Source organism: Monodelphis domestica, chromosome 1 (genome assembly GCF_027887165.1).
Source record: "Monodelphis domestica isolate mMonDom1 chromosome 1, mMonDom1.pri, whole genome shotgun sequence".
Lineage (NCBI taxonomy): Eukaryota > Metazoa > Chordata > Mammalia > Didelphimorphia > Didelphidae > Monodelphis > Monodelphis domestica.
In genome coordinates, this window is record NC_077227.1 from 420468497 (window position 1) to 420496464 (window position 27968).

General features: G+C 37.1%; 1 protein-coding gene across 2 annotated transcripts; it reads right to left on the reverse strand.

Annotated features, from left to right (window-relative positions):
* Positions 1 to 579: 579 nt before the first annotated feature.
* On the reverse strand, positions 580 to 27197 carry FBXW2 (F-box and WD repeat domain containing 2). 2 transcript variants are annotated; one of them, XM_001364652.4, is made up of 8 exons: positions 27092 to 27197; positions 26865 to 26973; positions 20093 to 20602; positions 8448 to 8642; positions 4331 to 4464; positions 3256 to 3342; positions 1618 to 1787; positions 580 to 1165 (listed from the first exon to the last, which is right to left on the reverse strand). In XM_001364652.4, exons 1-8 carry the CDS (start codon positions 27158 to 27160, stop codon positions 877 to 879), a joined length of 1563 nt encoding a protein of 520 aa, XP_001364689.3. In that variant the 5' UTR covers positions 27161 to 27197; the 3' UTR covers positions 580 to 876. The 2 variants fall into 2 exon arrangements, with proteins under 2 accessions (XP_001364689.3, XP_016283669.1); XM_016428183.2 differs by having other exon boundaries at positions 20093 to 20510; positions 27092 to 27122.
* Between the last annotated feature and the right edge of the window lie 771 nt (positions 27198 to 27968).

Below are 27968 nucleotides of genomic sequence, written 5' to 3' on the forward strand. Positions count from 1 at the left end.
ACTTGGCTTTCTAACCTTCCCAGCCCCTACCATAACATAGTGTATATAATTCATTGAAATAATGGAACGAATAAGGGATTACATATTTAAAACTGGTACCAATCAAAAATAATGCTTGTTTTCTCTTTCTTCTCTCTTCTCCCAAATGTTTCCTAAATGCTTGCTATTCGATATGTTAAAACATCTCCACAGCTTACTCACATCTCATGAATTAATTTTAATAAAGAATGAAGAATCATCATAGGAACTGGTAATCTCTGAAGACTTTACAGAAATCAATAGTCTTTGTAACTATAGCTCCTATAAAAATGCTAGCTCCATGTAAGAGGAGATCTTTGTATAGAATGGAGCATATCTTTCCCCCCTTAGTCTCTGCCTTCTCTTCTGAACAAGAGGGGCTACTTTCTATTTTAGCAGTTTATGAGTTCTAAAACACCTCTGCTTCACCTCAAGTCAAAAAAAAAAAAAGACCAGGGCAAAAAACCTTTAATCACTCACTGTGATTTCATATTCAATTATTAGTGGATTTATAAACCATTTAACTTGCTTTACTTTAAACCAATACTCCAGTCAAGAAAGGTAGGCCCAAAATGTATTTTTTTATAATGACAAGCATAACTAAGTACAAAGAAATTTCAATGGTGTGGACTGTTAGCATGCTGCGTTGCATTATGTCAATAAAATAATCCCTTTCCCCCCACCTTTCTCCCTACCCCCCGATCACTCCCCACCCAGGAAAATAAATGATTGTGCACTGCATGACGATACCATTAGGAGTGTACTTTGGTACATGCAAAATCAGTTCCCACAGAGGCTGCATCAGAACCAGCAGCCTCAGCACCCAAAGTCATTTTTTTTAAGCTGCTGTCCATATCTTCAGCCATGTTCCTTCCATAACACCAAGTGAATACTGTGGTCAGGCATACTGGTGGCAAAAACCAAACCCATATCATTCTGCCCATCTAGTCCATTCAGCCATGACATTTCACCTGCCAAGAAGCTGGAGCCCCTCTTTGACTTCCTGTACTCAGGAAGCGGCCAGCGGCTGATCAGGTTCTCTGTCCTTAAGTCCATGATATATAGGTAGCGGTTGTCAAATAACAGGGCAAAGATGTCTCCAAAGCCAAGTAATGCCAAATTTGCTAACTCTGGAGTCTTGATAACCCTGTAAGAAGAAGAGTTAAGAGTAATGAACAAGAGCATAATTTTGCTTAGGTCATTATCATCCCAGAATATTAAAACTAGAGCGAATCCTTAGTCTACTCCTCTTATGAATCCTTGGTCTACTCCTCTTATTGAATGGGTCATAGCTTTAGCGCCAAAAGGAAGCTGAGACGTCACTGAATAGTCCAATTTATTAATTTTAGAGATAAGGAAACTGGTGAGGGGTCTGGTACACAGAGAAGTCACCGGATAGTTAATCAACTAGAATTCTGGTTTCCTCATTCAGAATTCAGTGCTACTTTCCACTAAATGCAGAAAAGTTTTCTTAGTGGATTCATAAAAAAAAAAAAACATATTAATAGCACATATAAGCACATACACCATCTTTTTAGTTTTTAACTACAACAAACTTACGATGACTTAAATTAACTTGATTCAAACAGAAAACACTACCTGAGAATATCATAGCTGGCAAAGTCCCACTGATAAAGTCCTAGAGCTGAACTACATACAATATATTTGCCATCAAAATGGAGTCTTGGCTGCAAACAGATACTTCGATCCTCAGACACAGACAATGTTTTTAAACACTTGCAGTTGATTTCTCTTCCAATAGGCCAAATCTACAAATTGAAGAGGAAGAAGAAATAATAATCAGAAGAATGCTAGCTGACATCAATTTGGGAATAGAAAAGGAAAGCAAGACGTAAAAACAAACTTGTTTCAAAGCAAGCTAGTGTGGGTCTGTGTTTACTACATTCAGGTTGATTTAGCCCAGTTAGATGAGGAAGAGGAATGCTGATATAAAGCAAAAATAAACTGGGAAAGGAAATTTAGTGAAATTTTTCAAAATGCCAAATCTGAAACAATGCTATCCACCTCCAGCATCCTCTTTACTTATCCTTTTGTTTGAGTAAGAATGCAGATGAAAGAGGGTATCTGGGTGGCTCAGTGGATTGAGAGCCAGGCCTAGAGTCGGGAGGTCCTAGGTTCAAATCTGGCCTCAGACACTTCCCAGCTGTGTGACCCTGGGCAAGTCACTTAACCCCCATTGCCTAGCCCTTAACACTCTTCTGCCTTGGAACCAATATACAGTATAGATTCTAAGATGGACGGTAAGGGTTAAAAAAAAAAAAGAATGCAGATGAAAGCACCCAATTTTTCACCTGTTTATTTGGGTATATGTTTTGGGGTTTTGGTTTCATAAGATTATTCACTTATAAAAATGAACAATATGGAAATAGGCTTTGCATGATAATATATGTATAAACCATAGTGAATTGCTTGCCAGCTCTGAGAGGGGGAGGAAAGGAGGTAGGAAGATAATCTGGATCATATAACTTCAGAAAATTTATGTGGTAATTTATTATTACATGTAATTGGTAAAATAAGTTAACAAAATGCCAAGCCTGACCTGAAGCAAGAAGAACATACTCAAAAATCTTTTTTGGTAACAAACAGCAGCCTTTGTGGAACATCTTGGTCTAGGATTCATTTTCAAGTTCAAAATAGAATACTAGAAACTTCTTTCCCAGACTAAGAGGTCACTGAGTACTACTGTCACTCATTGCTTATTAGGAAACTCCAACATATTAGTGTAATCCTTTGCCTTAACTGCCATTAATACTTAGCTGCATTTCTTCAACCCTGCTCTATTGCTACGTAGGTGATGTTTCAGGCGAGTTCTCCACTGAGAGTTTTATTATAATACCTGAGGATCTACAGCCACAAGAGATGGTTTAAGGTTTCTGAACCTTTCCTATCATTAGGAATATGGAAAGACTTGAAGCCAGTGAGGCATGTTAGTAATAGAAAGACCAAATGGGGATGGTGATAAGGCAGAGGCAATGAAATGTACCTGCATTATACTTGAATAAGGTAGATGTATTTAGATCTGGAAACTTGGGAGCTAATGCTGTCCCTCTAACCACCTAGAACAAGATGAGGCGATACTCCTAAAGCAGTACTTCATTCTGAGGCATACTGTGTTTCAGGTGATATCTCCACATCGAGACAATTTTAATTTTGTTAAATTTACCCATTTTCATCTAACAGAAAACTGAAAGGCAGAAAGAAAAAAACCACACTCACCTTGATTTCATACTTGTCAGCACTAAGGAGAATATGATCTCCAGGGCTGTGCAAGAGAGACTTGACCTTGCACTTCTGTAAAACCACCTGCAAGTATGAAAAGTTTTTTATTAAAGAAGTTCTGAAGTCATATGGTAGATGATACCAAGCTGATGTAGCCTAAATCTTAAGTTATGTGCAAATTAATTACATGTTTTCTCACAACTAGATCATTTAGATATTTAACAGGATGATACTTCCAGTATTTGTCCCTTCTCTAAATGACTTCAATCAGTATCATAAAACCAAATGAGGTAGAACATGAGGGGACTTAGAGATTACCTACTGAATACACCCTAGTTTACTGATGAGAAAACAAAAGCTAGACCAAACAATATAGACCCCTCACTTGGAAATTCAACGTGAGTCTCAGAGATATTTCTGGTACTTTAGAAGTATGTCTGAGGCATAAAGTCAGTTTGGACCACCAAGGAAAGAGTTACCATGTCATAGGCCTTATCAAAAGCATCTGCATTACTGGTTATCTGGTATCTAGAGAAGATATGTGATGTTATTAATCCCAGCATTTTTACCTGCTGCTCTGCCTCCAGATGCAAGGTTATATGTAGCTGTCAAATTCTGACATCTTTGTCAAGTCACCCACAAATTAAGGTTAGAAGTGCATGAATGCAGACACAGAAAGCCAAAAACCACCTGCTTCCAAGGAAACAGGTGAATAAAGGAGTACTTAAAAGATTCTCCTCTGGAAACTCAACCAAATGTCTGGGTTAGGGTTAGAATGTTGTAGACTTCCAAGCCATGGTACAGATTTTGATTTCAGGACGCAAAGATCTTTAAGAGCACCAAACCAACTCTTGCATTTTGCAGATGAGGAAACTAAGACCCCAGGAAGAGAGAAGAAATGCTTAGTCACATAGCACAAACTCAAACACGGGGGTCAGTCAGTTCTTGTTTAGCTGTCCTGTTCTATGCCTCTCCTAAGTTTTAAGAGCTTTCAGAAGAAAAGATAAAATCTCACAATGTTTGAATGGACAACTACTAATCTGAGATTCAGGCTCAGCAGCAGGTCTCCTACCTTGGTTACCCACTCAGTATGTCCTGTGAGTGTGTTCAGGCATGTTCCCGTTGATAAGGCCCATACTTTCAGAGTGAAGTCCGCAGAACCACTCACCAAGAGATCAAGCTCATCATTGTAGTCCACACTGAACACTAAAAATAAAAACCCACACACATACAAAGATAAAGCACCCACCACTATCATATCATCATATATACCTTTCTCTTGCTGAGAAAAGGGCAAATAGCCCAGGTATTCTCCCAGAACTGCACAATTATGAAAAATTTCAAAAGTCATTCTTATACATTAGTCTCAGACAGTGCTACTACTGATGTTACTATATATAATAGGACTACTCAACTAGGAATTATGAAGAAAATCCAGCCATTTCAAACCTCTTTTAGTTTTGAGTTTTATTAACAACAGATATACAAGCCTACTAGGTGGCCAATTCTCAACATCAGTTAACTTCTCTGTTTTGAGTCATTAATGAACTGAAAAGGAATCCAAAGCTCAGAAACACCAGTATTCTCTCCTCAGTAACAGCTGCAGGCAAATGGCTACTGCACAAGCAATGAGTTATTTGCTACATTCAGGGAAAACTGCATTTAGTCACTGAAAGATGGGTCCTGTCACTTGGATATAGACAATGCAAAAAAAAAAACAAACATACATATATATATATATATAAATTTTAACTGTATATGGTTGTGAGAAAAATGAGAAGGAAAATGGAGAAAATATGGATTACAGCTAGAGTCCAATTAGTGCAAATAATGAATCCCCTGAAGTAGTGGCATCATTCAAATTCACAATGCATGTTTCTTTTGGGCTGAAACTAATTAACATATTTATAGTTACATCTTCCAACAGTTAGAATTTGAATATATGCAACCACTCCAGGGGACTTATTATTTGTACTAACCAGGACCCAGCTGTACCTCAAAAATTAGACAAGCTTAATTCATTCAACAAATATTTATTAAGAGTCTATTAAGGGGGCAGCTGGGTGGTTCAGTGGGTTGAAAGTCAGTCCCAAGATGAGAGGTCCTGGGTTCAAATATGACCTCAGACACTTCCCAGCTCTGTGACCCTGGGCAAGTCACTTGACCCCCATTGCCTAGCCCTTACCATTCTTCTGCCTTGGAGCCAATAAACAGTATAGATTCTAAGACGGGAAGGTAAGAGTTAAAAAAAAAAAAAAGAAGTCTATTAAATGTAGACTACTACAAGAGTCACAAAGTAAAATAAGATAAATAAGACATTGTCCTTGTTCTCCTGGATTTTTATAAACAGTCTGGAAGTAAAATATGTCCATATATAGTTATAATAAGGTCAATGTGTTATACAGAAAGAGCAATGGTCTTCAAGTCAGAATATATAGATTCAAGTCCAGCTTCTGACATTACTCTTATGACTGAGTAAATTACTTCCTCTCTCTGAGCTAAAATGCCCTGTGTGTAAAAAGAAGAATACTTGCTACTTTACAGGATTGGAAGGAAAAATACTTTGTAAAGTATAAAATGTTATAAAAATCCAAAGCTGCTATTATTAGAATATAATAAAAATAAAAATAATGTGTGATGAAACTGGGTAAGGAAAAAACAGTATTAGCTAGAGGAATAGAGGAAACAGAGCTGGAAGAAATATATTTTGAGTTTTGTTTTGAGGATGGGTAGGATTTTAATAGGCAAAGATTTACATGAGGAGAGGAGTGTATCAGAGGCTGGCACTAAAGGAAAAGTGCCAGACTGAAGAGTGTGTGGATCTGATCTCCTTGTTGGAGGAGGGACCACAGGAGATTGGAATCTTGAGAAGCAGAAGGTTCCCTTATGAAGAACAGTTGGTCTTTCAGTTTGGAGGAGCTGGAGAACGAATGTAGAATAAGACTTTCTCCTGAGGGTTTTTCCTGCTTGTGACTGGAAATCCTTCCCCCCCAATTGAAGAGACTCACTGAAGAGAAACCTGAGAAAAGGCACTGTGAATCTGTCAGACTTTACCTTAGCTCCTGTTGCCCTGGGTCTGAACTGTGGCCAAGAGGCCAAACCCAGGGTCAGTCAACCTGACTTTCTCTCAGGTGGCTTAGGCTGCCAAGGCCTGAGTTCCCCCAAACTTGAGGAGGGAGGAAAAGGGTTTTAGAAAGGGACTCCTTTTTCCCACTTTCCTTTCCCATTCTTTCCCCTGCCAGTTATTTCTTTGTATTACCTTGATTAATTGACATTAAAGTAGTTATCTTTTCCCCAAGCTGTGAATCAAGTATGAGTGAACAGAACATCTTCCTAATTAGAAATTCTTTGGTCTAGAGTAGTGGAGGGTGGACAAGAGGGACAAGAGCAAATCTGGGACAGCAGCCACCGCTAAGGAGGGAAGGCAGAAGGGGGGAAATCTTCAAACCCCCTTTCCTCTCTTTGAGCCAACCCTATACATTAGTGTCCCCTCCTAAATCCTGTTCCCTTTTTACCATCCCCAAATCTTTTTCTCAATTACATGAGTAATCTACCAGATCAACTTAAATCTTTGGACAAAATCCCAAATACATCAAGAAAGAGACGCCTAAATTTCAAATTACTGTCAAATGAATTTTTCAAAGAGAATGTAGAGAAAAGAATAGGTTGGAACTTAATTCCTATCCATAGGCAGTTATTTTTAAACTATTTAAAAAGTGTTTTTCAAATCACTTATTTGTTGAACAAGACAATTTAGAAACTATTTGTCAAACAGCTAAACACAAGAAAACTCCACAAAAAAGTAGATACATTTTAGAAGTGTTAGATTCCATCAATGTGTAGACAAAGCTCTGTATGAAGAAAACGTATGGCAAATACACTGGACTAGGACCTGGCCTCTAGCTCTAGTTCTGCTAATTCTTTGACCTCTATCCTAAGGTAAATTATCTCTCAGTCTCAATTTCCTCAGTCATAAAACAGGAATAATATCTATCCTGCCAATTGCACAATGGGTTGTGAGGACCAAATGATCCATCCTTTTCACTTCTTCCAGAATGATATTTCTTATGCATAATTCTGGTCATGTCACATCATCTGTTCTTTGGCCAGCATCCAAGATTCTTCACAATTTGATACCACCTTTCCAGCTATACCTCAGTGTACTGTATGGTCCATTCTAGTCAAACCCTTGGCATGTTAAGCATGCCTTGCCCACTTCTCTCAGTGATTCTGATCATAATCTCTCTGGAATGCCTTCTTTCTCTTATCTTTTGATTTTCTACTCTTCCTTTTCTTAGCTCAAGTCAAATGTAACTTCCTCCAGGAAGTTCATGCCTGATCCTTTAAACCAGTAATAATCTTTCCACAGATGTTGATCAGCACTCTATTCAATACTTCTTTGATGATTTCTATTATGTATTGTAGATACATATCTATTCTTATTGTCCCTCAAAGCGCCATTAAGGTAGAGCCAAGGTCTTAATCTAAATTTGCAATTCTACCCCCACACCCCAATTTGGCACAGTCCTCTGCATGCATTAGGTGCTTAATTAATATTTGGTGAATAAAATAATGCAGAGGAAAACCCTTTTTAAATTGTAAAGTGTTATATATGTAAAGGACTTTTAAACTTATTACTTGAGAATATATGAAAAATTATTCTATGCAATAAGATTTCCATTAAGATTTTTAAGGTATGAGTAAATGGTTTGCAGATGAACCCTGACAAAATAAATAGCCAAAATGTACAAGGAGTAAAAGATCAGTTAGTTACAAGATAGTATAGAGCTCTGCAAAGGTAAGAAGATAAGAGTTTAGACTTTAACTTAATATATTTGAACTGATGATATGTGACACACTTAACCTCCCTTGGTATCAGTTTCCTCATCTGTAAAATGACAGGAGTTGAACTCAAATGGCCTCTAAAGGTCTTTAGCTCCAATTCTATGCAGTCTAGAACAGAGGTCTGATCCTACACTTTAAAATATAGATTTCCTAAGGTTTAAAGAAAATTAAATCTATATTAATTTAGATCTCTCCTCCCCACTCCAATGCTATGGGTAGGATAATTAACAGTGCAAATAAAGGGAAATAAATGTCCTCTAAAAACCATGAAAGAATGGCACATATAAAAAGGAAATTATCTTTCTTGAAATCCAGACTAAGACAGGGATTTAAAAAAACCATACCTGCCCCTGTGTGTCCTCGGAAGTGCTGAGTTCGGGCTCCTGAACTCCATTCCCAACAGGCTACTGTATTATCAAAGGATCCTGTTACCAATTTCTGTTCATCAAACTTTACAGCAGCACAAGTGTGGGTCTGGATGCCATATATACATTGTCCTGTGCTCACATCCCAGAGTTTTGCAGACAAGTCATCTGACCCTTGAAGAAAAAAAAATGAAGTCAATAAGGAAGCGCCATGCTCAGAGAATATACATACAAAAGAATGCCCAGAGTTACAAAACAATAGCAATAAGTAATAATATCAATTCACATTTACATGGTACTTGAATTAATAGGATCATAGAATCTAGAACAGTAAGGAACCTCAGATGTCATAGTCCTACCCCTCATTTTATAGATGAAGAAACTAAGGCCCAAGGAAGTTGTCCCTCATCATACATGTAGTGTCTGAGGCAGGATACGAACCCAGACCCTCTACTTATGAGACACTGTTCTTTCTTTGTACCACAATGACTCCCTCAAATTTTATACAAATTTGGTTTTATACAAATGGTTTTATACAAAATGGTTCAATGACCCCAAGGAAGGTAGTACAGCTATCACAGCATGATGTCACAGTAGTTGAAGAGTCAGAGGCCTAAGCTTCAAAGGCTGTTTCTGCCACTACTACCTCTGAGACCTTGGCCAAGTCATTTAACAACTCTGTGTTGTGTAATTGGAAATCAGTCTGGCCCTTACAGCGTCTAAGTAGTTTATCTATTAAATGAGGCAGCTAAACTAGATGTCCAATGAAATCTTTCTCTAAAGCTATTAAAATTCTATGAACATTGTTAAAGGTGAAGAAGGTGAGATCCCAAGAGACAAAGTGAGTGACTTGACCCTAATCACAAAGCTAGTAAAAGCAGAGTCTGGGTTTGAAACTAGAATTCTAAAATCAGGATTCAAGTCCCATTTCAGATATTTATTGCCTATAAAGCAAGGGGCAAATCAAGTAAATGCTCAGAAAAACCTATGCTACCCTTTTGCAAAAAGGAGAGAATAAATATTTGCACTAACGAGATCACAGAGTTACTGTGAAGAGGAGCTTGGCTAATCTTAAAGTGCTATATAAATGAGGCAGCAGGGTAGTATAAATAGAGAACTAGCACAAGTCAGAAATTCCTGGATTCTAGACTTGATCCTGACACATACTAGTAGTTTGACACTGGACAAGTCACATAACACCTCAGCACTCCAGGCAACCCACTCTTTATTGAAAACTGGACTCTAATCTGCAATACTCAGAGGGGTTCCCACCACTCAAAGTGCCATATTCTCCCTCTCACCCCCAAATCACAAGTCCAGTCCCTCCAAAGTCATCATTTCAATTATTGATCAAGTAACCCTTCTGGGACTCAACTGTGTTATTTTCTAAAGTGTTTGGGATCAAGTGACCAAAGGCCCATTCCAAGATAACTTCAGAAGAATTCTGTTCTCAACTTCATGAACTTATCCTGAATTGAGTGACAGTACCTCAAATAGAAATGAGGGAGATTACCCAGGGATAAAAGATTGGATAAAGAAATGGATATATAGAGTCGGAGGGCCTGGAATATAAATTCTGATTCCATTTTACTACCCATGTGACCTTAGCCAAATCACAAAGTCTGTTACATCTCATTTTCTTCATATATAAAGGAGGGTTGGACAGTAAGGGTGTGAGGAGTGAGAAAGGAGAGGGGAGGGGGGGAAAGAGAGAAGAGAGAGAGAGAGAGAGAGAGAGAGAGAGAGAGAGAGAGAGAGAGAGAGAGAGAGAGAGAGAATACAAAAATTTATATAGCACTTGCTATGTGCCAGGCACTGTGCTAATAAGGGCCTTACAAATATTTGATCTACTCAACAACTCTATAAAGTAGGTGCTGTTATCCCCATTTTACAGTTGAGGAAACTGATGCAAACAGAGGGATGACTGACCTGCCCAGGGACACACAGCTAATGAGCATCTGAGGTCCTATTTGTACTCAAGGTCTTTCTGACTCCAAGACCAGCTTTTTCTACAGCACCACCTACCTTTCATTCAGAAAACATTCAGAAAACAAGAGTGACTCATTTCTTGGGATTAAATTATCTCTAATAAATTCTTTTTTTTTTTAAGTTTTATTTAATTAGTCAATTTGGAACATTATTCCTTGGTTACAAGAATCATATTCTTTCCCTCCCCTTCCACCACCCTTTTCCGTAACCAATGCACAATCCCACTGGGTAATGTCCTTAAGTTCTATGAAATGGCAAAGAGAGTATTCTTACTTTGACTCAGGTTCTTTGGAGATAAAAGGACTTTATCTCTTACTATAAGGCTAATGAGAATTTTAGAATAATTAGGAAGTTAAAAGAATACCAAATTTGGAATGGGACAACCTGGGTTCAAATCCAGGTTCTAACATTTATTATCTATGTGATCCTGGAAAATAAATTTCAAATGTCTTTGCCTCAGTTTCCTTCTATGTAAAATTAGGAGGCTAGGCATAATTTCTTTGGAGTCTCAACTTTAAGTGTATGATTCTATGATTCAAATAATTAAAAGACGCTTACATTAATTTATTCATTCAATCTTCCCTCTGGAGTTATAATTGATGTTTATAAAATTCTTTAAAAGCAGCATCCTCACAGCAACCTTGTGGGCTATAGAATAGAAAAATTACTTCCCTTTGTAAGATTTGGAAACTGAGACTTAAATTAATGCTTGTCCAAGATTACATTGCTAATAAATAGCAGAATGAGTACTCAAATTTCAGGCCTTTCTTTTCCAAGTTCAATGTCTCTCTAACAAATATATTTCTGAGGGCAAAGTAAAATGTACGAGATAACTTAAGCACACAATACCCCAAAGCACAACTGCTTAGATGACAGTAATGAAAGTTTGCTCCATTCCAAAATGGGATGCTTATAAATCTATAAATTAATTAGTATTTCTATTTAAAGAATTAGCTGAGTTCTATAGTTGCAGATGAAGGAAAGATCAGTATTATTTGTGAAAGAATAATGTATTGTGATAAAAATATTTTTCAATTAAAAATATAGGCCTTTTCCTTGAATCAAAGTCAAATTGGAGGGGCAACATGGTAAAGTAAAAAACGATGAATTTGAGAGTAAAGAAATTTGTGTTTGATATATAACTCTACCAATGAATTGCAGGTGTGGGACTGTGAATAAGTTTCTTCCATCTCTAACTCCAAGCTCAAATCTTACTTCCCACTGTTTCCTATGTACTCCTGATTACCCTTTTTACTGTCCTCTCTGCTCTATGTCCACAATCTTTTAAATCTCTCTTTGCCTACTATCCCAATTCTTATTGAATTAAGAGTCGGTCCAGAGTTAGGGTTACAAAAAGGGGCAAAAGGCAGTCCTTGTCCTCAAGGAGCTTATAGCCTAATGGGGAAGACAACATGGAAGCACAGACTAAACTAAAAAAAATCCAATTGTTGCTCATACTTTACTTCCCCTTCATTTCTCAACCTCTCCTCCCTCTCAATATGGTTTCCCTTTGCCATTTCAATGAAATCACTCTCCCCAAAGTTACCAATAATTTCCTAATTAATAAATCCAATCTTTTTTTCAATGAGTCTTCATCTTCCTTGACCTCATGCTGCCTTTGTTGACAGCTCTCTTTCTTTGCCGGGTACTTTCTCCTTCCTCAGCTTTCAGACATTGTTCTCTCTTGGTTCTCTTAGTTTCTTTCCTTTTTTTCTCTAAACCCTTATCTTAGAATAGATACCAAATATTGGTTCCAAGGCAGAAGAGTGGTAAGGGCTAGGCTAAGAACACAGCTAAGAACTGTCTGAGGTCATATTTGAACCCAGGACCTTCCATCTCTAGATCTGGCTCTCACCTAAATGCCCCTTCTCAGTTTCTTTTAGATCATCATCCATCTCCCACCCTTCACTGTTGGTACTTCTGTTTTGAGCCCTCATTCTCTCTCTCCCTTCCTTCCTTTCTTTTCTCTTAGCAATTTCCTTAATTTCCATGGGTTCAATTATCTTCTTTATGAAGATGACTCCTTAAATCTACACAGTTCTAATTTCTCTCCTGAATCCAAGTCCTCGAACAACAACTACTTTCTATACCTATAGTCCTGTTGGTAACCTAAACTTGGTATGTCCAAAATAAAACTAAATTATTATCTTTCCTCCCCAACCCATTCTACCACCAACTCTTTATTTTAGTAAGGGGAACCAATCACTGAGGTTAGCATTGTGGCCTACTATTTTTTCTTTCCCCATGTCCAATAAGTTAATAAGTCTTATCAATTCTGCCTCCAAATATCTCCCATCTGTCCTCTTCTTTCTACTATACCACTACTCTCTAATTCAGACCTTCAATATTTCTCTCTGGGACTATTCCAATAACCTCCTAAGTGGCTTCCCTGTGTTTATAGTCTCTCCCTTCGCCAAACCATTTGCCACAGAGCTGCCAAAATAATATTTCTAAACCACAGGACTGATCATGTCTTTTCACTACTCAAAAATGTCTTGCAGCTCCCTATTGCTTCTAGAATTACATTAAGATTTTTGATGATCAGAAATAGTCAAGCATGCTACTATTCAATACAGTCTCTAAAAGTTCACTTATTTGAAAGACTGAGAAAATTGGGACCCAATTAGATGAAGCAATTAGTCCAATAATCATGGAATACATTAATGGTAGCATCAAAGAACAGAAGCTAGAAAAACTGATTCCCGATTCAGTGGTTTCTTCTATTGCTTCATGCAACTACATAAAACAACATTTATTCTTCATCTTCATTTACACTAAAAACCAATCTCTTTAAATATTCTGGGCACTCAATAAATGAGTTGCTTGGTTTCACGAAAGTCAGAAATAAAATTAAATATAACTTCCACTCTATTTTGAAAGCACAATGCAAATAATATCTCAATACTAATAAAAATACCAAAAAGGAATAAATGCTTCAACATAAGCAGGCAGTGAATATAAATATAAATAATACAAATCATCTTAACAGACCTTAGCTAAAATACCTCCAAAATTCACTTAACTGACAAATCAAGATGTGGATCTGGACTTAAAAATACCCAGGATTTTACTATTAATTAAAATTATAGCTAAGGAGGCAGAGGAAGTCAATTTCCTTTCATTTGTTTCTAATTGGCACTGGATTATTAAGTAGCCCTTTCTGGAAGTGATGTTCAAGAAGTTCACAATACATTTACAGTAGAAGCTCAACTGCCACTGAATTGACAAGATAAAATATATGCAAGTATTATTCTAAAACAGATAACTGCTAATCATTGGCATAAGACAACTGCTTACAACATATTGCATTGAAATTTTTGATCATTTGAAGCACTAGGGCACATTTCTCCATGTATACCTTAGTAACTACTGAGCTAAATGCCCTCCCCGCCAAAAAAGAAAAGAGAGGCTTAGATTTTAAAACTTAGTGCTAAAATCTTTGAGAACTTTTAGTACAACTTCTCATTTTATGGGTAAGAAAAGTAAGTTCTGAAGAGAAGTTAAATGACTTGCTCAAGTCATACAGTTACAAAAACCTGGGTTTTCTTCATCCTTGAAAAAAAAAAATTGTCTTTACTTCACCTCCCCTTCAGTTCTCAACATCTCCTTCCTCTCAATATGGTTTCACTTTACCATTTCAATAAAATCATTCCCTCCCAAGGTTGCCAACAATTTCTGATTATTAAATCTAATTTTGAAGAATCTCCATATCTCCTGACCTCATGCAGACTTTGCTGATCACTTTCTACCTGGGTATATTCTCCTTCCTCAGCTTTCGGACACTGCTCTGTCATGGCTCTCTTCTCAGAGAATATCATTACCAAATATCAGTTCCAAGGCAGAAGAGCAGTAAGAGCTAGGCAACTAGGGTTAGTCTCTCAGAGGGGAGGGTTCTTCTGTCTAGCCTGGCAATTCAGTCAGATAAATGATGAGAGGCACTGTATGCTCAATCCCGTGTCAGGCACCACACAGTGCTCTGCCATGGCATGAGGTTCGTTTATTATATAGGTTCAGTAAGTACATAATTTTCTCGCATACAATCAATTTTTTACATACAAGATCTTCTACATTTAATTGGATGTGTCAAACATTAACAAATCACTTAACATTCTGTGATCATTTACCATGTTGCTACAACAGAGAAATTTGTGATGGAGATAAATGACATGGATAGGGTAAATTGGAGGTCAGTTCCTTTTGACCTGCTGGGAGAATCATTGTTGTTTTTGATCAGCTTTCACAATCAATCATCATTACTTAGGAGATGGGTAACAAAACAATTTGTAGCTAGGTACAGGGTTAAAGAGCAACTTAAAGCAGACCAGAATTGGGGTTTTCCTCAATTTGCAAGTTCTATTTTTCTTGTGTTACTTTAAAGCACCTAGCAATGTTTCCTGGTTTCTGCCCGTAAATGAATTCAGTGGAGTGTGTTAACAGTGTATGTTTTAGAGGAAAAATTTATTGTGGTGCTTAAGCATTTGGCTGCTGTTAGGCATGGGGCCTTGGAACGTGTCTCTGCTTGAGAAAGGAGGGGTAATGGGTAGTGATCTTTAGGTTTTAATTCTGTGAATATAATCTTTTTGGGGTACTAATCCGAGGAGATGGGTGGAATGTATATTTCTTCTATAAGTCTTTGCTCTTAAATAATTTCTTTTGTATTGGAGAGAGAACAATAATCATCCATTATTATTATTTTTTTAAACCCTTACCTTCCATCTTGGAATGAATATTGTGTATTGGTTCCAGGGCAGAAGAATGTTAGTAAGGGCTAGGCAATGGGGGTTAAGTGACTTGCCCAGGGTCACACAGCTGGGAAGTGTCTGAGACCACATTTGAACCCAGGACCTCCCATCTCTAGGCCTGGTTCTCAATCTACTGAGCTACCCAGCTGCCCCCCATAATCATCCATTATTGAAGGAAGTTAAAGAGAGAGAAGTCACAGAGGGGGATCAGTGGGGGCCTCATTTTCTGGGGGCTGCCTTGGAGCCCCCATTTCCCAAACTGTGACTCTGTCAGCCAGTGGGGGTGTGATGATCCCCAGCATTATGTGACCTGCCCTGGGTTACCCAGCTAATCAATATTTGAACCCAAGCTTTTGATTGGAAATTCAGTATGACTGTTTCCATCACACTAGTATGCTCTAACAGCATAGACATCAAACTGATAGTTCAAAAACAACAGGGCAACTGGACATACTTGTTAGCCCAGTTGGTTGGAGTAAAATGCGAATAAAGAGAATACATTTCTATGGCATTTAAAAGTTTATGAAACACGTTCATAACTACCCATTGAAAAAGGTCATGCAGGAATTATTACCAGCTCTGTTTTATAGATCAGGAAACTGATTTCAGAAATGTTAAGAATAACCATAATGACATTTACATAGCACTTTAATTTTGTATGCCTAACTTCGTTTATTCCTCATAACAATTCTGTATGGTAAGTAGTACTATAGGTGTAACTACCCTCTTTTTACATGAGAAAATTGAAGTTCAGAAGTTAAATGACCTGCCCACAGTCCTGCTAGTTAACAGGATTTGAATCTAGTTATTCCCAACACCAATTCACCTTTTGATCCACAACATCACAATGTTCCTCTGAATGACCAGACAATATTAAGTAACTTGCAAAGTCACCAAACTAGCCAGTGGCAAAGCTCAGACTCAAACCAAGGTCTTCTCACTACAAACCCAGGGCCTTTCCCAATGTTATGCTGTCTTAAGAACACCCAAGTTCCACAAAGTTCTGTCCCACTGTCAAATTGAAGGGTTCCTCTTCAAAAAATGCCTGATCATAAGAATATGGACTGATCTATGTACCTTCAACAAAACTGCAAAAGAAAAGTAATTTAGAATACATACTCTCCTGATAGTGAGTCTGTACCATGATTTTACATTAAAAAAGGCAGCATTATTATGACACCAAGTCCATATGTTCTTTCATATCAAAGGGCAGATTTCTACAAAATGTTTAAAAGTTCTCCCATTTGATAACTTATCTTCCCTCATTCACTTGTTTTACAAAAATTTATTAAAATAGTTACTGTGCAAAGAACTGGGCTAGGAACAGAAAGAGAGGCAAAATGTAGATAAAACATGGTAGCTTATGATCCAGGAAAAGAGGGAGGGAGGAGAGAAAGAAAGGGAGAGGAGGGGAAAGAGATGACAGAGAGACCAAGGTTTTTCTGGTTTTGTTTTTAGTAACAAAAGGACTAGGAAGCCCCTTTGTGGCAGATGCTTGAAACCTTTTTTGCACCATGGATTTCTCTGGCAATCTAAGAAACTCTAAGGACCATCCCTTTCCCCACCAAAAAATGGTTTTTAAGTATATAAAATGTGTAGGATTACAAAGGAAACCAGTTTTGCCAAAAGTTTTATGGATGTATCTTTTTTTAAAGGTTAAAAAAAATTTTTTTTTAAGTTCATAAACCCTGCTCTATCTATGGCTTGGATTAACAGAGAAATTTGGGAAAAGGTCAAACATTCTTTCTCATTTATTACTGCTGTATCCTTATAGGACAATGAGAAAGCATAATCACATCACATAAGGTGATATTTTAATGTAGGTATACAAATGCTACAGCTGGATGTACCCTAATGACGAATTGATACACTAAGAAACACTAGCAAAATGCACTTAAAACTTCAATATTTAGCCAGCTTCTTAAAATATGTCAGTTTTTCAATTCTTACCTTCTTTCTTGAAATTACTGGTTCCAAGGTAGAAGAATGGTAAAGATTAGGCAATTAGGGTTAAGTAACTTGCCCAAGTGCAAACAGCTAGACAGTGTCTGAGAAAAGATTTGAACCCAGGACCTCCCATCTCCAGGCCTGAATTTCTATCCTCAGGGCCACTTAACCACCCCTTTCTGTGACTTTTAAAAGTAAATGATAAACCAGTTTACTTAAAACAAATAGAAACTTAAATAATAAGCACTTTGTTTTAAAATTCCACACCATTTTTTTCTTCTCATTCCTCACTCATCATTATTAGCCTCATGTACTCTTTGCTCTGCCTTTTTTTTTTAATCAATACAGTTGAACCTTCTTCATGTCCTACTCTGTACATATCAGCCTGTAACATTATTACCCTAACAGTATATAAACAATACTTGATTCTCTACCCCACGTCAGTCATGAAGGTGCCCAATTTTTTTTTTATTCTGCCCAATTTTTTTTTATTCTGTCCAAAGATAGGAGTGGTACTGAGAAAAAGCACTGATTTTTGAAATAGAGGGCTTGGGTTTAAAACCTGATTTGACCTTTTATTAACCATCTGAACTTCAGCAAATCTCTTTACCTCTTTGAGTCTGTTTCCTCATCTGTAAAATGAGGAGGTTAAACTGTTCCTTTCCAGATTTAAATATGACCATATAAATTATAAAAACCTCACAGTCATAATACATAAAAATGGATTAAAGTACAACAGAATGATTTTTTAAAATGTTAAGAGAGCTACTTTATATCTATATGAAGAATATTACTGCAGAAAGAAGAATCAGGAAAGGTTTCATGGCAAGTGAAATGGGTTACTAGATGGGAAGGCAATGGGCAAAGAAAGAAGGGGAAGCTATTTCAGGCAAAGCAATGGGTAAGCAAAGCATAGAGGAGGAAGGTACAGGCAGGGCTCATTCTCTGGCCAAAGAGCAGTCCAATTTGACTCCACAGAGATCACTTTGAGGGATGTAATATGATATTCAATAATGCGTCACATTAAGAAGGCCCTTGAATGCCAGGCAAAAATAAGAAGGTGAATGCCAGGCGTGAAGACTTTTTTTTAAGTATAAGAATGACACAACCAGAAAGGAACATGAAACTATTCTAGGAGGAATATCAAAAACATATTAGAGAGTAGAGATGGAAAAATCCTACTTTTTATCCTCTTATCTCTCATCTTAGTAGACATAGAAAAGGGCTGCTAGCCCTAAAGAAGACTAGAAATAATGTAACCCAACTGCTCATTATTCAAATAAGGCAAATCAACAAGCACTTATCAAGTGGGAAGAGGATTGGACCAGGTCTTGAGAGAGATAAACTTTTTAGTTAAGTTAAAAGAGGTTAAATTAGTTACTCAAGGTTAGGAAATCACAGAATTTCAGACTTGAAAGGTAACTTAGCAACCATCTTAGTTCAATTCATATTCCAAAATGATGTCCTTTACAACACCCAAACCTTTTCTTGAATACCTAAGGTTGAGGGAACCTGTTATCCCCCAAAGCAGCTCATAACATTTTGGGATATCTGTGTATTATATTAAAGTTTTTATTTTCATCATGCCTCTGCCTCTTTGAAACTTCTCATTCATTATTTCAACTTCTTCCTTTTGGGGACAAGAAGAACAAAGTCATCATGGTCTAATACAAAGAGCAATGGTCTAGAGTCAGAAGTATTGGGTTTAAATCTTACTTCTGCAACTTAATCTTGGTGTGACCTTGAATAAGTGACTATCTTTCTGGGCTTTTCTTAATGGGAAAGTGATATTAAATTATATTCAAAGTTCTTAGCCTTTTGTATCACAGATACTTTTGGTCATCTGGCAAAGCCTATAGATCCTCCCCAGAATATGTAAAAATACATAAAATAAAGAATATGGTATTTAAAAGCAATCCAATTATAATAAAATATAGTTACCAAAATCTTAAGAAAACACATTCATGGTCCCTAGGTTAATAATAATAATAATAACGCAATAAGAAAACCTTCCTTCTAGCACTACATCATTATCTCTGATCCTAAAATCTAATCTCTCACATGACAACCTTTCAGGGACACAAAGGTTTTAGCCTTCTCTTCTCCAGGCTAACCACCTCCAGGTCTTCCAACTAATTCTCAAATACCACAGATTTCAAAGTCCACCATCTTGGTTACTCTCCTCTCAATACTTTCCACTTTGTTTAGCCCCTCCTAAAATATGCTATCCACAACTAAACAAAGTATTACAGATATATGTATAAATGGATATTTTTGAGCCTTTGGACTTCATCTCCCAGAAGATTAAAAATAACACAAAACAAAACAAAAAACCTTACTTTCCATAGGCAGAATGATAAGAGCTAGGCAATTGGAGTTAAATGACTTGCCCAAGATCATACAGCTACCAAGTGTCTGAGGCCAGACTTGAACCCAGGACCTCCTGTCTCTTGGCCTGGCTCTCTATCCACTGAGCCACCAAACTGCTGCCAGACATTGTTGACAAAGGACAAATACAGTGGGACTACCACATTCTTCTTCCTTCAAGATACACCGTAATGCAGCTCAAGATGGTTCACTTAAGCCCCCAGATTTTAAAAAATTGAAATCTAACCCTTGTATTTACAAAGTTTATTTCTTGAACCTATGTGTTACAAGCCTATTTAAGTGAAGCCTATATTCTTTCCACTAATCAGCAGAGGGAAAGTTAGGTAATAAATTGGTTTTAATTTCATTTAGTATCATACCTCAAGAATTCCTGAAGATTTCTACTTATAGAAATGGGGAGGAGGAGAAGAGTTAGAAATTTTTCTTTTTCCTTTTAGCAAGAAGAGAAAGTGGGGAGAAAATTTTATCATCTATCAACCACAAGTTTAAGTAGATTGCTTAAAAAGTTACACCATAACAGAATTACTATCATGCTTATTGAGTCACTGCATTTCCTACCTGTACAGAGAAGTCCATCCTTGTAGTAAAGTGCATATACTCTGGCACTGTGTCCAATTAATGATGAGGTCTCAAAGGCTTCATGGTCCTTCAATTGCTTCATTCTCAAAATTGCTTTCAAATAAACTTTCTTCCAATGCAAAGCGTCCTGAACGGAATCATCTATCTGCCAGCCCAAGTTTCTACAGGCTGTCTGCCATACCTCTGTACAGGCACTTATAACCTTATTCCACTGCTTAGAGACGAGGCAACATGTGAGTAAGGTCTGAGGATCGAGCCATTTTAACAAATAAAAACTGAGTTCCAGGGGAAGAAGTTTGAGGAAGTCTCGCTTGAGCAGAGTCTCTAGGTTATTGGAGAGATGCCTGAGCTGGATTGCTCCACTCAGACTAATCAGGTGATCCAGACTTTCATTTTTCTGCAAGTCCGTCAGAGAAAGAAATGTAACAGAAATGTTATCAAGCCATGTCTCAAAGTCCTTTCTCTCCATAAGGTTATGGAAAAATTTACCTGTGGCACATCAAAATATCGTATTAGTTCTGCTCAAAAGGACAGTACAAGTATGAATGCTAAAAAATATATTATAGATTAGTATCAACTTTGGCATTATTTCATCATGTTAAACAGTTAATATGTTACACTTTTATAGTTAATGCACCATAAATATCTTACAGTTATCTCCATGCATACAAAAGAAAATACATTTCTTTATAAACATTTTAACAAAATGATTTTTGAAATAGCAGTGACTATAACCAACTGTATCATTATGAGACTAACACATGCCACATGCATCTTCAAAGTAAAAAATGTAGTGTATTCATTATTAGCAAACGGTTCTACTCTGAAATATATTACCCGAATAAAAGAATACTTGGAAAAATCCATTTCAAAATTTAGTTTGTCTAATGCATGTCACAGTAGTAACAAATATTTAAAATACTTTCATACTAGATTCAGATGCCCAAATCACAAAAGGTGATAAATACAATGATCACCAAAAACATCATTACTAGCATCTTCAGAAAGATTGTAGTTAAAGCAATACGGCCAGATTCATAACTATACTAGTTCAAATTCCTTGCACCAATTCAAGGCAACAGGACAACTATTTGAAGTAGAAAATTTGTACTTATGTTCAAGGCAGGAATATATAAATATAAATATATAATGACCCTTAGATATTCCATACCTCAGGAACATAGGTCTTACTTGAGTACTAACAACTATTTCTATAATTTACTGTCTACTCAGTCTCCAATGAATGATAGCCCCTTTAGCCAAAGTACAGTATTCTTAGTGGAATTGGAGATAAGTAGGGCAAATTCAGAAATTAGCTACAATGTTAAAGAGTATTACTTTGGATTTGCCTGTACATTTATGTGACCAAATGACAACTTTCCCTTCTTTAAGAAAAGCTGCTCAAGGATAGCTAGACAGGCAAAGAAAAAATTAAAAGTTAAATATGAAAGCACCCTCTAAGAACCACCAAATAAATATATCAAAGAAAGTTGGGGAAAGCCAACTACACTTTGCCCAAATCTGACCACTGATTTTTCCCTAACCTCAGTTCTATTAATTATGAAAATCTGAAACCTCATGTCTAAGAGAGTGGGAAACAGATCAGTAAATACTACATACAGTTCTTTTATAGGGAAAAAAGCTTACAAATGGACTCTCTTAGTTTGATTAAATAATATTAATCATGTTCATTTGGATTATTTTTCTATTAAGTACAATAGGAATAGTAGCAAACAAAAAGAATTCTGATTAATTAGCAGGAGCAATTAAACAGTTCAAGTCACTATAAAACAAATCTTATCAGAAAAGTCTAAGAACTTAGGATGCATTAAAAAAATTTAGATACATGCTCAAAATACCAAGGAGATATCCCAAGTCAGGGGGCAGCTAGGTGGCTCAGCAGATAAAAGACCTAACCCCGGAGACTGGAGATTCTGGGTTTAAATATGGCCTCAGACACTTCCTAGCTGTATGGCCTGGGCAACTCACTTGGAATTGATAGTATCAATTCTAAGATAAAAGGGAGAGAAGGGGAGAGAGAAAGAGAAAGAGAAACCCCTATAGTCACTTCCTAACTGAATGACCCTCAAGTATGTCACTCTAAACCTGACTACATAATCTCTAAAGCCACTTCTAGTTCTAAGAATCTGAGATCCATCAGCCTACCATAAGTTTTTATCAGTGTTCTCATACTTACTGTTATCACCCATATGAACTTCCAAATCCCTAACGAACTCAACTTGTTCCTTCTCAATCTCCAGGTGTTTTATTTTTAAGCATTTAAAGTTAGGAAGAATGCCAAAACAGTCTATCAATTCAGTGGAATAAAAAAAAAATCTGTCCAATGTTTGGCACAATGTAAACAAAAGCTAACTCTTCCACCCTGTCTTCACACTCCACTCCCATTTTATGCCTGCTGTTTTAGGTATCCTACAGATTTGGTCTCTTATTTAATCTCACTTAAATTCTAACAGAGAGTAGTAAAATCACAATAGCACAAAAATGCTGAGAGTTCTAAAAATGTCAGTAGTTGGAGATAATACCGGTCATACTAAATAAATACTTCGGTAGTTGCTGTGGCAGTACTGATTATCTTATCATTTTGTTTTATTTTGAAATGACAGTAAGGTTTACTTTTTCAAAAGCCACTGACATATGCTATGTTATATGAGACAATGTGATATGGTAGACAGTACCAGACTCAGAATTGGGAAATTTGGGTTCTAGAACTATGCCACTAATCATCTGGGCAATCTTGAGTAAGTTGGTTCTGCTTTATGAGTTTGATTTTTCTCACCAATAAAATGAGGATAATGTCCATGTTAACTACCTGGCTAAAAAAATCAAATGGGATAATGTACCTAAAGAGTTTTGAAAATTTAAAACATCAGATAAATTTGAATTATTATGTCTTTATTTAAAATGGTTGGATACTTATTTTCATTCTTAAGTACATTTTCTTAATATCCTACTAAAGAATTCCCAAGGCTATACCATTCATAATCATAAATCAATGCTTCCTACCTAAAGCTAAGTTCATCTAATCATGATTCCACTAGGAGGCACTAATGAATGAATACTTAAAATAGACGTTTTGAAGATTTATGTACTCTTCTTTGACAAATAGCATGCCTTGATTCCTACCCTTGTGTAAGGACCAACCTTCAAATAATTATTTGTTTCCTACTAACAGTCAACTAGAAGTGGCTGCTCCTTTTACTTAATATAAATTTAAAAGTCATTTCCAGATGTCTATAGTTAAATACATATTACTGTGTCAAGAGGAACTTTTTTATTCAGCTACCATAGGTTATATAATTTTTCAAATAAGCACCAAAACTTTACTATATTTAAAGTTGAAAATAAACATTGAATTTTCTAGAATATTTCAACTGATTCCAGAGATTACCAAATGGATTTTACTAAAATTCTTTTGACTGGACACTGTAAGCTGAATTAAAAAAACAAGAACAGTTTAGAATGTCAAGACAAACTACTGTTTGTTGCTTTAACATGAACTTCAATGTTCTATGGGACAAGATAACTGGAACACACAGGTAACTAATTTAATTGGTGCCACTGAACGGGACCAAGGACAACTGGTCCTCTCAAATGTACTTTTGTCTTTCCTCTCCTTTCCGAAATTGTGCTAAGCAAATAATTCCCTGTCCCTGCCCTGTCACTTGTCCACAGGGGTAGAGATTAGTGGCATAAGTTAACTAAATCTGTGGAGAAGTCAGAAAAATTAATTCTAGTATTATCAGTCCATGACTTCACTACCTCTGAGGCTCACTTTCTGAAACTGAAAAACCACACTAATAACTCTTAAAATTCTATGACTATATTTATTCTTTCATTATTTCAGAATACATGAAACAAGGGAATTGGATTATGATTTCCAAGATCTCTCATAGCTCTAAAACCCTATGATCCTAATCCCTCAAATAATCCTCAAACCTGAAAATGCTTTATAAACTATTTGATGCTACTAAATTATTAAAGACTACAAAGCTCTGAAGTACTAGATACTGACAGGGATCTGAAAACATTTCTAAAGATTTCTTCTTTCTAAAATATAATAGGGTGTGTGAAAAGAGCTAAGTCAAAGAGTCAAAGAAGGCTTGGATTCAAATCCTGACATTGTCAATAATTATCCATGTAATTTTGAACAAATTACTTAAACTCTCCCTTCCTAATCTGTAAAATGAAAAGAGCTTAGACTATATGATTTCTGAGAGCCCTTTAGGTTAAAATCTAAGCTCTTTCAGCAAGCTTAACTCTCTACTTCCTAAAGAATAAAGGTCACTCTTTAGTCTGGAATTCAAGACCTTCCACAATTTGGCCCCTAAATAATCACTCTGATGATCATATCTGGTTACCTCATCCCTGAACTAAAAAATCTTGAGTACCTTTCTATTGCTTAGCAAGAAAAGTTTAAATTCTTCTGCCTGGCATTTAATATCCTTCACCTTTTCCTCTTTTATCAGTTTGCTCTCTTTTATGCATTCTAAATTCCAACCAAACTATCCCTGAACAAAATTTGCGTTTCTTCCCTTTCCTTCTGCACATGCTATTCCTGATTCCCTACCCCACTTCATTTTGAAGTCCTAACTCATACTAAAAGTCCAACTCAAATGCCATTTTTTACATGCAGACTTCCCTGACCCCTATCTTACCAACAACCTTCTCCTCAAATGTAACATTTTTTTTACAACTTTCTAATATACTTTTTTCCTTCTAGACTTATGATTTCATCTATATAGGGATCTCCCCCCCCAAAAAAATCCTCTCCAAATGCACAGGCACCTGTTTTTCAATTTGTAGTCTTAGGGTAAAAAACTTCGGGGCACAGAGTCAGAAAGCAGCTTGTATGTATTATACAGATAGTATGCATCACAAGTAGAATCTGAACCCAGGGCTTTCTGACTTCAGAGGATAGCTTTCTGGCCACTATTATCAAGCTGCCACTCAACAAAGGTATCACTACTACCTTATGAAACTTATGTATTATAGATATCTATATTATTATCTTATTATCCACTAAAATATAAACATCCCAAGGGTAGGAACTGGTTATCTAAACTTTCTCTCCTAGCACCTAACATAAATGTTTCCTGAAGTTCAGGCTTGCAAGGTAAGTTCTTTGCAAACCTTAAAGTATATTTAAATGGGAGTTAATCATTATTACTTCTACAAGTGTCACCTTCTACACAGGGTCTTTCCTGTTTTCCTCAACTGCTAGTGCCTCTCCTTGCCCTCCTCCCCCATTACCTTGTATTGATTTTATATATACTTCTATTTGTTGTTTTCTCCTGACAGCATGTAAGCTCCTCAAGGGGAGCTTGTATCCTCCTTCCTTAGCACAGTGCCTGGTATATAGTAGATGAATAATAAATGGTAGTTAAAGATTGAATGCTTTAAAATAGCCTTATTTCTGATCATGGGAAATCATCAAAATAGTTTACTAAAAAGTGTGGAGAAACAAAACTCTATATGAACAGAAGGAAAACTTCCTAAAATTTAGGCCAAATATAGTTAGTTTAAAAACAGTCTCCTGCCTTAGAAGAAAGTGAATTAATGCATTTTCATTGGAAGCTGTTAAACTCCATCACCATGGTATAGTATAGTGTATATATATACATATATATACACATATATATATATATCTCATATCCAATTTTCAGTCAAAGACCTGGATTCAAAATCTCTCTGCCATTTAAAAGATCAATGACTTCCAGTAAGTCATATTTTCTCCAATTCTGTTCTTTCATGTATAATATTGAAATAATACTATACAACTTCACTAATATTATTATCTTATAAAAGAAGTGATTTGTATAGCTTAAAGATATAGGAAAACGGTTTGTTAATATTGCCACAAATATAGGAGATTGGGTAAAACTAAAATAAACAGGTGACCCTTTCCTGCCCTAAGGATGTATGCATGTGATAGTTACAGATGTACTTTAGAAATAACCATATATATATATATATATAAATATATATATATGTGTGTGTGTGAAAGAAGTCATATGGGTATGCTGTGGTCAGGAGGCCCGACCTAGGTTCAATTCCTGCTATTGACAACTACTAGCTATAGGACCACAGCCAAGTCATTTAATTTCTGTGCCTTGGTTTAGATACCTAATACCTGTAGTTAATATTCTGGAGGGTTGTTGTGAGGCTTAAATGCAACTAAGTAAACAATTATGTAAAGTGATTGGCAAACTTCAAAGAGCTATACAAATATCAGTTATTATTGCTAGTGTTATGGTAGGTCGTACAGAGCATTGGGCTGAGAGAAAAAGGACCTGTTTGAGAATCTGGCATCCTATGCTTGCTAGCTGCATGATCTTGGGCAAAAGTCACCTCTGATTCCATGGCTAGGTTCGTGAATTTGGGCAAGTCAATTTTAAAAGATTTTATCTTTGAATTTCCATTTCACCGTCTGCAAAATGGGTTAATAACGGCCCTACCTACACCACAGGATTACAGTAAGTTCTGTAGGCCTTCAAATGCTTTATAAATAGGGGCAACAATTGTTATTAGGATGAAGATTTCTGAGGAGGGCTCTCTGCGGATCGGATGCGGCTGTCAGGGCTCAGAGTCTGGACTGGCTGAAACAGCTGGAAGAGGAAAAGGCAGAGCAGAAGGAAAGAAGAGGCGGCCTCCCTTGGACACTACACCGCTCACGTACAACCCCTCCACCCACCACATACCCCGCGCGTGGCTTCCCGCCCCAGGCACTGACCTGAGGGCGCGCTCCGGGACCCGGAGCCTCGGGACGGGCACACGCCGCCTGGGCGCCTGCGGGCCGTCGGAGCCTCGCAGCGGCCGGGCCCCTTCGGCTGCCATGGCGCCTGGAGAGGGAGACACAAAGACACACAGGGTGAGTCAGACGGCTTCGAGCTCTCTCCTTCTTCCCTTCCTAGGACTGTCCCCGCCGACCCTAGACCGCCCAGCCCCCACCCCACACACCGACTGGCGGCCGCCGCTCGGGTTCCGCAGGCTCAGAGGGGAGCGGCTTCCGGCGCCGCAATACGTCATCTCCGCGCGCCGAGTTCGCCCCCAGGGAACTTACGAGGTAGAGATGGGTAGGGCGAGGGGAGGAAAGACTAACGGAAGCATCCGCTAAAAGCATTTCCGACCTCCACTCCTTAATGGATCATGCGTAGTAGCCTAAAGATTGAAGTGCTTAGCAAAAGGACCCGTCTACCGCTAGATTTGAAAGTATGTGTAATGTCAAGTAACGCGTGTGCTTTTAAAAGAGCCTTTCAGCTCTCAGAGTGCCTGCCTAATTTTGATTCGGATGTTCGTATGATTGCTCCAAGTACTGAATTCATCCATTAATTAAGCACCGATTCTTAATTTTTATTCTCTACCTTACATCATTTACAGGATGTTGAACCTCTACATTGATCCTGACTCCTAACAATTTGTAAACTGAAGCAATTAAATTTATCCGTAGTTCAAACAAATCCTATACCTTAAGTCCAGGTGCTGGATGGGGCCTAGAGGAATAGAATGTAGGTCACTACTTTCACACCTGAAAATAAAATTATACCCATAATTCAGCTCATTCTGCAGATGAGGCCATGTCTTAGATGTGAGATGACTTGCTCAGGAAAGATCATATATTTAGCAGCAGAATACATACTAGACTCGAACTTTCTTCTTGACTTTATTCCACTATATCCTGCTTCCACAAAATCTACAAAATATTCCTGCTTTGATGGCTCTAAAAACATTTTTTTTTAAAAATCCACCTTCTCATCCTAGCTTATGCCACTTTCACCTCTAACATTCAATTAAGAGAATCAAGAAATCATGCATAACTGAAGCAAGCCAACCTCCA

Coding starts and splice junctions, on each gene's coding strand:
- FBXW2 (XM_001364652.4), bottom strand. CDS start 27,160: ATGACGTATTGCGGCGCCGGAAGCCGCTCCCCTCTGAGCCTGCGGAAC. Junction 20,603..26,864: donor GTCCCGGAGCGCGCCCTCAG/GTCAGTGCCTGG, acceptor GATGTGCCACAG/GTAAATTTTTCCATAACCTT. Junction 1,166..1,617: donor GCCAGCTATGATATTCTCAG/GTAGTGTTTTCT, acceptor TTCTTCTTACAG/GGTTATCAAGACTCCAGAGT.